Source organism: Gossypium arboreum, chromosome 5 (genome assembly GCF_025698485.1).
Source record: "Gossypium arboreum isolate Shixiya-1 chromosome 5, ASM2569848v2, whole genome shotgun sequence".
NCBI classification, from domain to species: domain Eukaryota; kingdom Viridiplantae; phylum Streptophyta; class Magnoliopsida; order Malvales; family Malvaceae; genus Gossypium; species Gossypium arboreum.
The window spans coordinates 27,417,809-27,434,526 of record NC_069074.1 but is presented as its reverse complement, the minus strand read 5'-3'; the positions used below and the strand labels follow the sequence as shown (position 1 = coordinate 27,434,526).

At 30.3% G+C, this 16,718-nt stretch overlaps 1 protein-coding gene across 1 annotated transcript; it reads left to right on the top strand.

Annotated features, from left to right (window-relative positions):
• The first annotated feature begins 9,120 nt into the window (after window positions 1-9,120).
• On the top strand, window positions 9,121-16,171 carry LOC108452540 (type IV inositol polyphosphate 5-phosphatase 3-like). The gene is made up of 10 exons (XM_053028898.1): window positions 9,121-9,494; window positions 9,628-9,742; window positions 11,871-11,948; window positions 13,259-13,331; window positions 13,451-13,555; window positions 13,658-14,489; window positions 14,972-15,156; window positions 15,253-15,361; window positions 15,436-15,578; window positions 15,661-16,171. The coding sequence occupies exons 1-10, from the start codon at window positions 9,465-9,467 to the stop codon at window positions 15,887-15,889; spliced, it is 1,899 nt and encodes a 632-aa protein (XP_052884858.1). The 5' UTR covers window positions 9,121-9,464; the 3' UTR covers window positions 15,890-16,171.
• Window positions 16,172-16,718: the final 547 nt, after the last annotated feature.

Here is a 16,718-nt window from a genome sequence, read left to right as displayed (position 1 = left end):
AACTTTGTGTCAATTAGCTCTGCTAAATTATTATCATTCCTTTCAGCTTCCATTAATTCAGACAGCTTTGAAGTCAATAATTTTTTTTTTGTTTTCTAGATTGACAGATGCGTACAGCCCATCTCTCCAAGCCCTTTCTAAAGTAATCTAACTTTTGTAAAAGATCTCCTGATGTTGTTTCTCAAATAAGTTTAATTTTGGCTTTGAATAACTCCTTCAAGACCCACCATGCTTCAAATTTAAAAGTTTTCCAACTCCTATTATCTTCTTTTTTCGTGGTGATTAGAAGAAGACAATGATCAGAGATCAAGTGCACCAAAAGTTGAATGGTGGCTTCAGGAAACATAAACATCCAATTCTTGTTGGCCATGCCTCTGTCCAAACGCTTTTGAATAATTGTTTCTGGTAAATTCCCCCTTTCCCAAGTAAACCAATTACCAGAATAGCCCACATCCATCAGGTGACAATATTTTAGAACATTACGAAAAACTTCTATTCTTCTTTCATCTCTAGGTAACTCTCCCTTTTTTTCAAAACTATACATAATTTCATTAAAATCTTCACAAACAAACTACGGGAGTTCTTCATTACTCAATAGGTTTTTTAATAGGTTCCATGATTTATCCTTATCTTGTGCATAAGGGGAACCATAAAAGCTTGTAAATCTCCATTACTTTCCATTATTAAAGTCGTCAATGAATACGTCAATGTGTATTTTTAAGAAATTCTGAAGCATAACAGAAACATCGCCTCTCCAAGCCAGGCACAAACCTCCTCTTGAACCATTGGGATCCACATCGATGCCATTAGCAATACCAAAAATTCTTTGCACTCGTTCTATCTGAATTTTATTTTTCTTTGTCTTCATGAAGAAGACCATTTTGGGGTTATATGTCTTCAGCGTATACCAAAGCCTACGAATTGTTTGCGGGTTCGCTAAACCCCGGACATTCCATCTTAGGATTTTTAGTGTGATCGATCGGCTTGCCTTTTGGTAGCCGCCGATGATAAAAGGTTATTCTCCAACAATCTCTTACTTCTTGCTGTTGCAATATTGTCTTCTTCTCTTATTGTTTAGTCTTTACTTTCTCCTCAATGTCTTTTTTTCCCTTCCTCTCTAATTAGCACCCTTTCCTCCAAATCATGTTCTATTACTGAATGAGCCTCTTTGGCCAATAATTTTTTCCCCATTGTGAAGAAGATGGGCAAATACCTTCTAAATTAATCCCCAAAATGGGATCGATAGATACTCCAATTTTTGACTTATTCCTCATTCCTCATGGCCTATTTTCTAAGTTGTGTTCGGTGATGAGACTTTCACCCTTGTCATCTTCTCTATCTTCACGTAACCAAATATTATTTATTGCCAAGGCTCTTTTGGATTGCGCTCTCAACGATAGGTACCAGCCCATTACTGCCACTTCCACTCCTAGCGACATTTTCACTTCACAAAAGGAATCGTTGTGACCCAGCCGGCTACAATAGAAATAGAAAAAAGTCAGCTTTTCATATTTGAATCTAACATATGAACAGTTCCCTGGTAAAGAAACCTACTTTTTCCTTTTTAATGAGTGACAGACATCCAGTTGGGCTCGAATTCTCACAAAATTCATTCTACCTTTCACCAGATTTGAGCTATCATACTCCATAAATTTGCCCAAAAAATTACTCGATTACCTTGTCAAATTTTCAAAAAACACCCTATTGGAATATCATGGATCTGTTCCCAAAAAGTCATAAAAATTAAAGGAATTTTCAATGGATCCTCCCCTACTGTAGTGTATGTAGAATCAATATGTGATTATTAAAAGTTCATGGAGAGATCCTTTTAAAACTCTGTCCATATCCATAACATGAAAAAATTGAAACAGAAAACGTTTTTCCCCGGGATCTTAGATCTGCACACCTCTAACTGGGTTCCATAGATTTGCTATTGCACTTTTCATTATTGGAAAGTGAATAATGCTGGCTGTTAAAAAACATCCCACCAGACGAAAATTTCTTTCTTCCTTTTCCAGATTCGACTCTATTTGTGCTTGTAAAACTGTTTCATCATCATCATCAAGCGTTAATTCAGTGAATTCTCTTTCCATGATTGTAGGTCTTGAATGAAACCCCTTTATGTGTGATGTTCTGACGGATGAGAGTAGAACTCTGGTAGACAGTCGCCGCCAAGATTGACTTAAAACAAAAGAAAAACCAAAAAAACCTAAGTGCATGCTAGGGAGGCAGACGAATTTAGTGCTAAGGTAGCAGACCTCGACTGTACAATCTTTTTTTCAAGAAACTCGTTTAAAATCAATACTTACATGTATTTTTTAAATATAACAATGCATATAAAATCTTGCATATATAAAACTTACTTTAAAAAGAATACTATAATACAGTTCAAATTTCAATCAATATATCATAAAGGAAAGAAAGGAAAAAATAGAAAAATAAATATAATACATAAATGATATACTATGCAGGCGATTAAATATGCATATTAAAAATAAAATTAGAAAAAAATTATTTTAAAGAATCAGTTGAAATAACAAGGAGTTAGTAGTCAAAATGAAGTAATAACTACTTTTTACATTTAATAGATTAATACACTAAAATAAGATAAAATAGGGTTGATTTTGTGTTTAATATATATTTTTAACTTTCTAACCTATATAAGAAAGTAACTTTCTCACTTTTATCGTGGAAATTACATTGCTATGTTTATGAAAAATAATTCTCAATGAAAAGTTAAATTTTAAAGAAAGTTAAAAAAATTGACATACCTAATATTAGAATTACCTTCTAACGGATTAAATTCTAAAAAATTACTTTTTATCATACCAAACGCTATCTTAATTAAATTTAATTTTCAATAAAATGGATAAATATCAAAATTATACATGAATTACGATTTAATGTGCAATTGTATACATGAACTTTAATTTTATGCAATTTTATACATGAAATTTTGATGATCCAATTATTGTAAATTATAAACACAATTATTGATATGACATCATTTTATGTTTATATATTACATACATAAATAATTATATTTATCTAATATAAAAATAAATTGATATATTTATTTCTTTAAACGTGTATGATTAAATTAAAATTAAAATTTTAAATATACATTTGAACTACAATTAAAATTTTACTTATATAATTACAGCAAATTAAAATTCATATATATAATTACATACTAATTAATTCTTTGTCTAATGAACAATAAAAAAATAGTTTTGTCTTCCACGTGCATCAATTGGACCACAATCAAAATCCAACAATTATACTCAAAAGTCAATTATATTTGCCCTAATTGATTTTTGGATTTTGGTTCTCATCCTACTTTTTCATTTTTTAATTTTTCAGGCTAAAGATTGACGTGCCATAGGACCAGTTTCCTTAATTTGTGAAATTAGCTAATAAATTTGTTTTAGATGAAAATGTTATAAAAAATAAAACTATGAAAAATAATTAAAATAAAAAGGTATAGATGATAAGGATTAAGTTGTTATTATATTAATTTCAAAAGTTGTCGTCATTAGCTAATTGATTAATGATCAAAAGATAAATTTTAATAGTTGAGTGATTATTTTATAATTTTTGTAGTTAGAAGACAAAAAAATATTAATAGTTGAGTGATCATTTTATAATTTTTTATAATTAGGTAACCAAAAAAATATTTACTAATAATTGAGTGAATACCAATAAAATTTACAAGAATAAGTCCCAACTAGACCTACTCATTGGTCGAGCCACCTACTCAGAAAATGGGAGAGTTTAAATAAAAATACAAGGCTCGAAAAATGGGTTTGGGTAAAATTTAAGACTGATTTCTATATTTGGCCCGAGCTCAACCCGACCCGACCCAACCCGACTCGAATATATTATGTTATTAAAAATAATTATATTAATTATATATGTTAAATAATAATTATATATATTTATATTTATATTAAATCACTAACCCATAACAATTTAACTTATTACTCAAAACCTAAAAAAACTTACCCAACTAAATAACCTAACCCAAAATATAGCATTTTAAAATTATATTTAATACAATAAAACATTTATTATATTTATTTATATTTTTAATATAATAAAATAATTATTATATTTATGGTATTGTTTTTAATATAGATATTTTAATGTGTTAGAAAACTTTTATTTTAGCATTTTTAGTGTATTATATGTTTTATTTTTAAAAATAAAACTCTTCTACAAAAATTCAAATATGGGCGAGTTGAGCCGAGCCAAGTTTACCTTATTAAATTGAGTTGGGCTTAGAGAAAAAAATAAGACCATTTTTTAGGTCGGACTGAGGCAAGCTTGAAAAGTTGGCCTAAAAATCTTGTATGGGCCGGGATCAAACCCGACCTGACCTTACCCATGAGTACCTCCAATCCCAACTCTCAGAGATGATGTTGACCACAACAGTCAACTCCATCTCTTCTTCTGATCAACCCGACAAAGAGAAAAGTTAATTAAAATAATCATGAAAATATATAATATTAATATAAAATTATTTTAATATATTTTGAATAATAAAATAAAAGTTAAAATTATTATTAGTCATTGTATTATGCCATTTTTAATTTCTATATTATAATTTGATCATTTTAGTTTATTTACTTTCTACATTTTAAAATTTTAGTATTGATTAAATACTAAAAGTTAAATTTGTTTTTGCCTCCTTTCGAAGAAGGATCAACACAATAAACAGGCTGGAAACAGATGAGGGCAAGGAAATCTATGATAAAACTGAAATAAGCGAGGCAGTTTGAGCTTACTTCCAGAATCTTTTTTCATCTAATGGAGTGGGGAATTTATCCCAACTTTTATCAGGCATTAATAATAGCATTTCACATGATATCAATGCAGCTTTATTGGCAGAATATTCGGTAGAGGAAGTATATTCGGCTCTTAAAGACATGGGGCCCACTAAAGCACCAGGACATGATGGTTTTCCGGGTTTATTTTTTCAGAAATTCTGACACATTGTTGGTTGAGATGTCGAAGATTTTTGTTTGGGTGTCTTAAATGAGGGTAAGGATTTCGGTTCTTTAAATCTAACGGAATTGGTACTTATTCCAAAAATTTCTAATCCTACAAATCTTGTGAATTTTCGACCTATTAGCCTATGCACAGTTCTATATAAGCTTGTTGCCAAAACAATTGCAAATCGCCTCTAGGAATTTATTGGAAGATGCATTGATAATGCCCAAAGTATGTTTGTCCCGAGCCAATTAATATCGGACAACATGTTAATAGCCTATGAGCTTTTACACACATTACGCCAGAAAAGAACGGGAAAGAAGGGATTCATGGCAGTGAAACTAGACATGAGTAAAGCTTATGATAAAGTTGAATGGGTTTTTTTGAAGGAAGTAATGATTCGAATGGGATTCACAGAAGAATAGGTGGCCCTAATTATGAGGTGTATATCTACAGCATCGTATGTAGTGAACATTAATGGAAGTAGAGGAAATGTTTTCAAACCGAATAGAGGGCTTTGCCAAGGGGAGCCACTTAGCCCTTTTCTCTTTCTGATATGCAATGAAAGATTATCTTCTTTGATTAGGTTGGCTACAAAAGAGGGATTGTTAAAGGGTGTTAAGGCTAGCAGAAAAGGACCAGCGATTTCACATTTTCTATTTGCAAATGATTGTATTCTGTTTGATGAAGCCACAAAAATAGGATCAAGGATTCTAAAGGATATTTTAAAGGAGTGTGAGCGATGTTCCGGCCAGTGTGTTAACTTCAACAAATCAACAATTTTCTTCAACTCTAACATGACAGAGGGGGATAGGGCAGAAATTTCAAATGATATGGGAGTAAGGTGCTCGACAAATATGGAGAAATATTTAGTTCTCCCTAATGTGATGGGTAGACGAAAGAGGGAGTCGTTTCAGAATCTTAAGGATAGGATAAAGCAAATAATTGAAAACTAGAGTATATGACTCCTATCTCAAAGGGGAAATGAGGTGTTTATAAAATCCGTACTACAAGCCATACCAACCTATGTAATGACTTGTTTTCTTTTTCTTAAGTCACTTTGTGGGGATTTTGAGAACATCTTTGCTAGATTCTGGTGGCAAAAAGGAAAAAGGAAAAAGGAAAAAAGGAATCCACTGGTATCAATAGAAATTCAAGTGTTGTCCTAAAGTGGAGGGAGGAATAGGTTTCAGAGATATGGCCCATTTTAGCATTTCACTATTAGCTAAGCAAGGCTGGAGAATTGTTAATAATTAGAATTCTCTAGTTACACAAGTCTTTAAAGCCAAATATTTCCCAAATGATCATTTTTTAAACTCTCGGTTGGGGAATTCCAGTTCTTATGTGTGGAGAAGTATTTGGGCAGCTAAAGGCGTTTTGGAAAAAGGGCTTTGTTGGAGGGATGGTACAAATCTTAACATATGTATTAACCATGATGCTTGGATACTAGAGGCTCCAAATTTTAGATTATCCACAGTAGTTAATACTATGAGTGATTCTAAAGTATTTGATTTGATTGACAACAGTAATAGACTATGGAAAAATGAGTTAATTTATAATACCTTCTCAGAAGAAGATGTTGCAAGAATCCTCCGTATTCCGTTGGCACAGACACCTCATGATGATTTTCTCACTTGGGGGCAGAGTCTTCGGGCGAATTCTTAGTGCATAGTGCCTATAAACTGTTACAAGATTATGATGAAATTCCGAGAGCTTATGCTTTAAAGACCATCTATAGGAATTTTTACAAAAAACTCTGGCTCCTTAATTTACCAGAAAAAATAAAGATTACAGTTTGAAAATTTTCATGGAATTATTTGCCTACAAAGACTAATATGCAGAGCAGAAACCTTGCAAATTACACAAATTGCCCTCGATGTGGGGAAGGGGTTGAGACTATTGACCATTTATTCCGAGAGTGCCCTCTTACAATGGAAGTATGGACAGCATTATCCATTCAGAATAAAATTATGGCTCAAAACATGGATTTTATAAAGTGTCTTACATGGGTTTTTGAGCAGCTCACTCCTTGCGAATGTCGTCTTTTCTGCTGCGCGCTTTGGGCCATATGGGGAGATCAAAATAAAAGAATTCATGAAAGAAAGGTTAGAATTGGTAAGGAAATTGCAGACTTCATCAATAATTACATAAAAAGGGATTTCTGGTTTTGATAAAAGGAAATCAGAGAAAAGAGTAGATAATAGAAAATGGCAGCGCCCACCTAATAATTTTGTCAAGATCAACTTTGATGGTGCGTTTAATGAGAGGCAGAACCAGTCGGCCTCAGGTATAGTAGCCAGAAATAAGGATGGAAGAGTTCTATTATCACGTTCAGAGATTCATCACGGGATTACCTCAGCCTTTGCTGCTGAAGCAATAGCATGTTGGAAAGCAGTACAAACAAGGGTGGAAAAGGGCTGGCACTCAATTATTATCGAAGGAGATTCCCTCGCAATAATCACAAAATGTAAAATACAAAATCAGGATCGGTCATTAATAGCGACATACATTTATGATATACAGTAGGAGAGTAAAAAAACGAACATAATCAGATTCAATCACACACCGAGACAAACAAATACCTTCGCTCATACCATCGCAACTGAAACTCTAAAGATAAGAGAGGAAGTGTACCTGGAAATGGAAGTCCCTGCTTATGCCGAAGATCAGGAAAGGCTTGATTGGGAACAAGAACTAGATTGAGAAATCTGATGGGGAATAAAGTAGTAGGAGAAGGAAAGCTTCATGGAAAATAGAAATGTTTTGGGAAGATAAGCTTTCGGGTGACTAAAATCGTCAAAACTGAAAAGGAAATGTTGAAATGATGGGTCGACAGATTTCAGAGCATTTCTGATTGGGCACTGGTTTGGCGCTTTAATTGCTACTCCAGAATTCTCTATAAATATCTAGATATTTTGTTAGGATTTAGACTAGCAGTATACTTTATCGGGCTGGTTTTCTTTATAATTTTTATTTTGGACTGATTATTTTGGGCCGTGTGTTACTAGTTTCTTGGTTATTATTGTATTCCTTTTATTTTATTTATAAAAGCCCAATCTGAAATATTTTATCAAAAAAAAGTTAAATTTGTTGAGTTAAATTATGCTATTTCTAAAACATATATTAATCTTATTTTTATATAATATGAAAAAAAATCATACTATTTTAATTAATGGGTTTAATGGTAGACAAGAATAAAATAAAATAAGAAAGTCTAAATTTCAAAAGTTTTAAAGAAGTATAAAAATTCAAAACAATTGCCAATAATTTTTCCTAAATTTTAACAATTTACAAAAAAAAAAAAACTTTGTAGATGGTATATCATAATTTATTAACTTTTAGGAAATATCCGTCAAAAATACGTTTCAATCCAAAAATATTGAGAAATCTTAAAACTATACATGAATTATGGTTTAATGTGCAATTGTATACATAAATTTTGATTTTGTGTAATTTTATACATGAAATTTTAATTTGATCTAATTATTGTAATTTATTAACACATTTATTGATATATCATCATTTTATATTTATATATTACATACATAAATAATTATATTTATACAATATAAAAATAAATTGATGTATTTATTTATTTTAAATGTGTATAATTAAATCAAAATTAAAGTTTCAAATATATATTTAAACTACAATTAGAGTTTCATGTGTATAATTGCACCAAATTAAAATTCATATATACAATTATACATTAAATCAAATTTGATATATAATTTTGAAATTTATCACTATTTCATAATAACTTTATTTTGAAATCAAACATGTGTTGTAATTTATTATTTTGGAAAGAATTATCTTTTAAATTTTAATTAAGTTTAATTTAATCAATCGAAAAATATTTTCGAATTTTATTTTAGATAAAAAATTCAACTAATAACTGATGGAAACGTGTCCATTTTATAGTTGAATTTATTTATTTTCACAACGTAAACTTTTATAAACATAAATAATTAACGTTATATTTAATTGTTATTGAGAATAACACGATCTTCAATTATTTTGATTATATATTTTTAAAATTGTATATTATTTTCAGCCGTAGATCGTGTTGACTTTCAAGTATATATTATTAGTTCTTTTCTAGGCATATCTTTTTTTTTAAATAAGGTAATATCTTTTATATTTTAGATAGTTAATATTTTAGTTTTTATTTTATTTTATTATACATGCATGAAATTCATCATAAACTCATAACTCCAGAGAACGGTTGAAAATTTAGAGAGAACTTCATATGATTCAATGATTTGTTGTTCTTGTGTTGCTGAATCATATACATATTCCTCTGTCATCGGCAAAAACTCGGTTTAAATAAGCTCAAAAACACTGCCATCGGTAGTTACTGCAACACATTTCATTTTCTTTTTTCCTCTCAAAATCAATTTGCCTTCCATTTTTTCTCATCATCATCATCTTCTTCTTCTTCTTCTTTCTTCACATCCATTGTATATACAGCCATGAGGCAAGGCTTAAAGCAGAAACAAGAGGTACATTTTTCTTTCTCTAAGCCTCCCTCTCAGAACTACATTATTTGTTTTCTGGGTTTTTAATATTGTGGGAAAATTTGCAGAGAAAATTTGTTGAACTTGGCTGGTTTTTTTTTTCGGTTACTGCCTACAGATCTTTAGGCCTGGAACTGTGGTGCGGAAATTGTTCAACATCAGTCCTGTGGAGCCCGATTACGGTGCCGATTCTGATGATGGCGACGAGATTGATTCTGACTCCGAAACCCAAGGTCACTCACATTTATTTTCTTTGATCTTGTTCAAAGTTTTAGCTATTTGGCTAAAAATTATTAGGTCCTAACAATCAGTTTGAAAAAAATAATTAATTAGCCTCTTTAAAAATTGGACCAACTTAAGGCTTACAGGTTGAAGTCCAGCTTAACTCGTTTTTATGTTTGATAGAAGATATTCTTCTTTTTTATCAATATTAAGTTTTTGATTAGATTGGTATTACCCTTAGATTGCTATTACCTTTAACCGGGTTATTAACTTAGTAAGAAAATATCTTTTCATAATTAAAAAATGTTATAATATTTAAGAATATTTTAATATTTTTATTTTAATAAAAAAACTAATAAAAATATGTATATAGTAGGATTTAAACTAGATGTGTCAATGGGTTGGGTCAAACTCAATTAAAATTTTAGACCCATTTCTTAGGCCCAGGCCCAGCTCGACCAAAAAATGAGCTTGAAATTTTGCTTAAGCCCGGTCCTAATAAAAATGATAAAAACTTGGGCCGTGCCCGCCCGTATTATTTTTTATATAATTTTTTAAAAAATAAAATTCATTAAAAATACTAAAAACTAAAATAAATATTTCCTAACAAATCGAAAATAAATTTTAAAATATGTATACTTAAATAACACTTAAATATGTGCAACTTAATAAGCAAATGCCTCTAAAATAGTAAAAAATTAACAATAAAATAATAAGTTATACAATATCTAAACAATAACAACAAAATAGTAACAACATAATAATGAAATGGTAACAAAATAGTGAAAAACAAGAAAATAACAACAAAACGGTAAAAAAACAAGAAAATAGTAAAAAAAATCAACAATTTTTTTTTTGCATATTCGGGCTGAGTTGGGTCAAACTCGATTAAAAAAAGCATTACCTGAAGCCCAACCCATTTTCTAAACGAGCCTTATTTTTTTGACCAAACCCATTTTTTAAGCCTATATTTTTATCCAAATCCTCCTACTTCTTGAACGGGCCTAGTTCGGCCCATGGACAACCTAATTTAAGCCTTAACATTTGAATTATTAAAATTTTAAATTTACCATTCAATCGAAGTTTCATTTTAATATATTTTATATATTTTTATTTTAATATATAAAAATTATTATCTTCGTAAGTTGTATATATACATTAATAATGCTGTTCATTGAGTTAGTATCGGTTGGTGTCACAAGTCAACTCGACATTAACTCATAGTAATTAATTGTAGTGCATTTAATATTATTTATTTGATATATTTATGTGTCTAAATTTTGTTTTACCCATAATTTAATTTAAATTTTATTTTAATATTATACATATTTAATGTGTTATTAAGATTAATTAGTTTCAAACCATATGTTTCATTATTTATTGTATATTACTTTTAAACAAATATTTGTGTTTTAAATTTGTGGTTTTCATAAGCATATACGTGTGATAGGATTTCTAGTTTATATTATTTATTAAGCACCTGATTAAGTTGGTGTGACCCTTAGCCAGGTCATAGTGGGATTTGAACTTGCACTAATTGAATTGTTAAAACCTTAAATTTACTGCTCAATCAAAACTTTGTTTTAATATATTTTATACATTTTGTTTTAATATACACAATATATTATCTCCATCATATGTATATTTATACTTACTATTTATTAAGTGTTTTCTTGAGTTGGTGTCACAATCAGTTAGTAAAATTACGGAAATACCGTTTTGTATTTAAAAAAGTTAAAACTATTTGAGAGTATTTTAATCTTTTCATTTTAACAAAAACTAATAAAATATACATAAATCCACCTAATTGTTAAATTAGTAAAATCTTTAATTTACTATTCAATTAAAACTTAATTTTAATATATTTTATACATTATTTTTGTTTTAATATATAGAATTTATTATCTCCATCAGTTGTTTAATTAATTTCAACCATATGTTTAATTATTTATTGTATGTTACTTTTAAACAAATATCTCTATGTTAAATATGTAATTTTCACATGCATACACGTATCATAGAATTTCTTTGTATAATTTATATGAACAAAAATTAAATAATATATTTAATAATCATATCTAAAATACCCTTTCATTTTTGGTTCAGAGAATATCCTAAATGTGAAGTGGGGTTTTGCAGAGACACTTGACCGTGGCTGTTGCACAGAATTAACGTCAAGAAGGGACACTGAGGAAGGGCCTCACCCTGATTCTAACGGTAATCAGTTTTAATCCCTCATCAACGTTCATGTTTTAATCAATTTGAGTATTTATTTTGTGTAATCAAATCAATCTATATCTAAAATATTTTATACCCTATTTAATATGACTATTGTTTTATGTTATGTTTTAATTAACCTTTTTTGTCGTTTGTATTATCAAATTAATCTATATTTATACTTAAATTAAATTCCTCAGTACCACTAGTGAACTGAATACAAACTTAATTGTAAAATTATTAAAATACTATTTTATATTCAAAGTAACAAATATTAATATGAGAGTGTTTTTTTTCATTTTTAATAAAATAATACTACGACGAGATTTAAACTTGGACATTCAAATTATAAATTTTAATTTAATCATTTCAATCAAGACCTCAATTTTAACGTAATCTTTTCATAAATATGTTTTTTATGTAAATTTTTACTCATATTATGGATGTATCATAATTTAGTTATTATATAAGTTTTAACTAGATTGAGCTCATAAATTGACCAAACACTAAATAAAAAAATGACTAAAACCCTTTTACTTTTATAAAGTAATTAATATGGAGTATTTTAATATTCCTTTTCTATAATTATGGCTAGATTTGAGTTTAGGACACATTATCTTTAAAATTTCAACTAAAATATGGTTTAGTTTTAATAAAACTTATTATAATATATCTTTTGCATAAGTTTGTCAACTTTTCCTGCATTGTGGTTGTGTCATAAATTAATTATTTTAATTTTCTTAAAACTTTGAATTCTGAATAATATTTTTTTAAGATAAATATTAAAATTAAATATGAATTTTGATTTAATGAGCATTGCAATATATATTACATACAAAATATTTTGATTTCAAGTTTCAACCAAAATATCATTTAGTTTTAATTTTTTTAATTTGTATAATTATATAGATGAAATTTTAATTTTAATATATTTTTACATTTACATATTACATACACAATATTTATATTATTCAGCATGAAAACAAATGCATATATTAATCAAAGTTTGATGTTTAGAATTGAATTAAAATAAAAATTTCGTATATATTTATACAAAATATAAATCCATGAATCATATTACACTTTGAGTTAAAATTAATCTATAATTTGATATTTATTTACTCTATGTTGTTTACTTGTAAAGTTGAAAATAACTTTTGCATACGAGGGTTTATCTAGTCCAAAAATTTGGGTTGTCCCTGGCATTCGGGTTGTTTATGGAGTTCTAAATGAATTTTTCTGAACTTTGAATTTTTTTGTGCTTATTTTTTTGCATAATCAAAATTTGTTTTCCCTTATTTTGGGCTCAGATGATCTTCCAAGTTTAAGGAGAAGAAAGTCAGAGACATTTAGGGCACAGTACATAAACACAAAGGAAATAAGGTGCACTGCCTCTCCCTTGTTTGCTTGATTGTATTACTTTGATATAGTATATATATATATATATATATATATATGGTTATGCTTCCTATGGTTTGTAGCTGAAACATTGTTTTGAATAGAATATGCGTTGGTACCTGGAATGTTGGTGGAAAGGTTCCATCTGATGACCTTGATATTGATGATTGGATTGATATGAATGAGCCTGCTGACATCTATGTGCTTGGGTAAGTATGCATATCCAAACATCGTGTTTGATTTATATTGATCCATCTCTTAGTGTTATTCATGTTCATCTTAAAAGTATGACTATTGCTTTATGTTTGCAGTTTTCAGGAGATAGTACCATTGAATGCTGGGAATATTTTTGGTGCTGAAGATAGTCGCCCAGTTCCAAAATGGGAAAACATCATTTGTGACATACTCAATAGAATTCGACCTGCATTTACCAAAATAAAATCCTATTCTGATCCCTCATCCCCGTCGACGTTCAAGGCGTTCGACGATGTCCCAACCATAGAAGAAGATATAATTCTCGAAAGCGATAGCGATATCGGTGAAGAAATTCATACATTAGATGAAGAACCTAATGGTGTTGATGAAGCCAATAATGGTGCTAAACTTGATAGGCCAGTAGCAGAACATGATTTGCTGAGGCAATATTATTCTCCAAAGAGGTTAGATAGATTGAATTGCTTGCGGATGGAAGATTGTGGTGAAAATGCCAAGGCCTTAATGAGTAAAGTCCGTAGCGGGTTCGGACAAGGTCGAAAACTAAATAGAATGCTTATGAAGACCGAAAGGATCGGTTTCAAGTGGCCTGAACCTCCATTAAACTTGCTATCTCGGCGTGTTTCGGGGCGACCAAAGGCTTTGAAGCGGACCAACATCAAACGTTTGGAAGCAATCAAGTTTGTTCAACCAGAGAGTACATGCAAGTCCATAAATGATAATATTGCATCAGAGATAGCTGTGCTTGAAGAAGTGAACCTTGTATCCCTCATTAGTCGGAAACGAAGATCATCGTACGTAAAGATAGTAAGTAAGCAGAAGGTCGGAATTTTCCTCACGATATGGGTCCGTCGGAGTTTGCGCCGGCATATTTATAATCTGAAGGTGTCCACTGTCGGTGTTGGTGTCTTGGGCTACATTGGTAACAAGGTTTGTTCCTTCTTCCAGTAATGCTAGTTTCTTGGATATAAAGAAAATTGGAAAGATAAAAATTAAAAGGATAAAAAGTTAAAAAGGAAAAATATAATATTTTTTTTAGATGGATGTGCTTGAAAGGGAAGAAGAAAAATTGCAACAAAAAATGATCCTTTTTTTTTCATCAATTGGTTAGTAGAATTGAAAAATAAAAAATGCATAATTTTAAACTGATACACACTTCTCTTCTTTTCTCATTTTCTCTCCTCTCAACATTCCTATTTGGAATGATTGATTTTTAGGCATTAGAATAGAAAATTATCTTAGTTTAATAACTATTTTGTAATTTTTTGAAATTAAGTGATCAAAATGTAAATTTACTAATAGTTTAGCAACCTTGAGTACAATTTACCCCTAGATTCTTTTAAAGGTTTTCTATCTATTTGGAAGGCTCCACCTAATATACGTATGACTATGACGATTGAATTATGTTGCAGGGATCAGTATCAGTGAGCATGTCCATATATCAAACACTGTTTTGTTTCATATGTACTCACCTGACAGCTGGAGAAAAACAAGGAGACGAACTTAAAAGAAACGCTGATGTGCATGACATCCTAAGACGTACCCTTTTTCATTCCTATTCTACATTTGGACTTCCCAGAGGTATTCATGATCACGAGTGAGTTCTACTTTTAACATCTACTTTCACTGTGAATCAATGGTTATTAGATTACACCCTTACTCTTTATAAATGCTTTATTTTTTTTCCCTAAAGAAGAATAATTTGGTTGGGTGATTTAAATTACCGTATCAACCTATCATATGATGAAACATGCGATCTCATCTCCAACAAAAAGTGGTCCGAGTTAATAGAGCGAGATCAGGTAGTTTATTGCTGTTTCCTTATCAAAATATGAGCTTTGAAGCCTTATTTAAATCTAGTAATTTATGATGACAGCTTGTCCAAGAGCTGCAGAAAGGTGGAACATTCGAGGGATGGTCCGAGGGTGTACTGGATTTTGCACCAACATACAAATATGAGGTAAATTCAGAGAAATATTATGGAGAGGATCCTAAGATTGGGCGGCGAACTCCTTCATGGTAATGCTTAATTAATAACAAGATTTTATTTTATAAGATTTTATCCTTTGTTTGCCTTACGATTTCTTCTAATTTACCGTAGGTGTGATCGCATTCTTTCGTACGGTAAAGGAATGAGGCAACAAAGCTACGGTCGGACCGAGCTTAAAATTTCAGATCATCGCCCTGTTACCGCGACGTATATGGCCGAGGTTGAGGTATTTGATTCGAGGAGACTGCAGCGTGCTCTCACGTATACCGATGCTGAAATCAAGAACGAGGGAGATGCCGCTGAGGGTATCCAGAGACTGATGTCGAAACCAGTCCGTTGAGATGGATTTGTTATGTTTTTGATCAAGGAGCATAGATCAATCTCTGTTTCTGAAAGAAGCATTGATCGATGTATAGGTCGAGTTGTGGTTAATATTCTTTTTAACATTGAGAATTGGAACCTCTATAGGGATTAGGGATGTGAGAGATGAAGTTGGAGCTTGATTTAAAATAAAAGTTAAAAGAGCTTGTTCAGTAAACCATGTTTACTGATTATAAGATTATTTCGGTTCATTTTACTTCAGTTTGAGATTAAAAAAATAAATTAAACTAGTCAATTTAAGTTTCAAGTATCTGATTTATGCTCATATTAGAAACAGGCTTTATTGAAATACAATATCAGCAACAAAGACAAAAGATGCTGTCGAAACCATTTTTTGAAAAAAAAAAAACGGGGATCGACTTTGATTTTGAAAGTGAAAATTAAAACGGGAGTCGCCACCGACCTTTATTGGGTGTGATCGGATCACCCTTGTTTTAATAAAATATTTTAGTTTACTAAAACGACATTTTGGTCTACGAAATTTGAGAAAATAGGTTCGGGAGTCAGTTACGTACGAGGAAGGATTAGCACCCTCGTAACGCCCAAAATTGGTACCTAATTGATTAATTAATGTCTTAATATCGAAAATTGAAAAGATTTAAAACAAATTTGGAAATACGATCCCTTTTTATGAATGTTTAGCTAACTTGAAGTGGATATTAAGATTATCTTGTTTCGAAGGAGTAAAATATCACATCCAACACGTAGGACACGACATTTCCAACCTTCGATGCCCAAAATCATCTCATGATTTCCAAAACTCATGCATTGAAATTTTCACCCTCGTA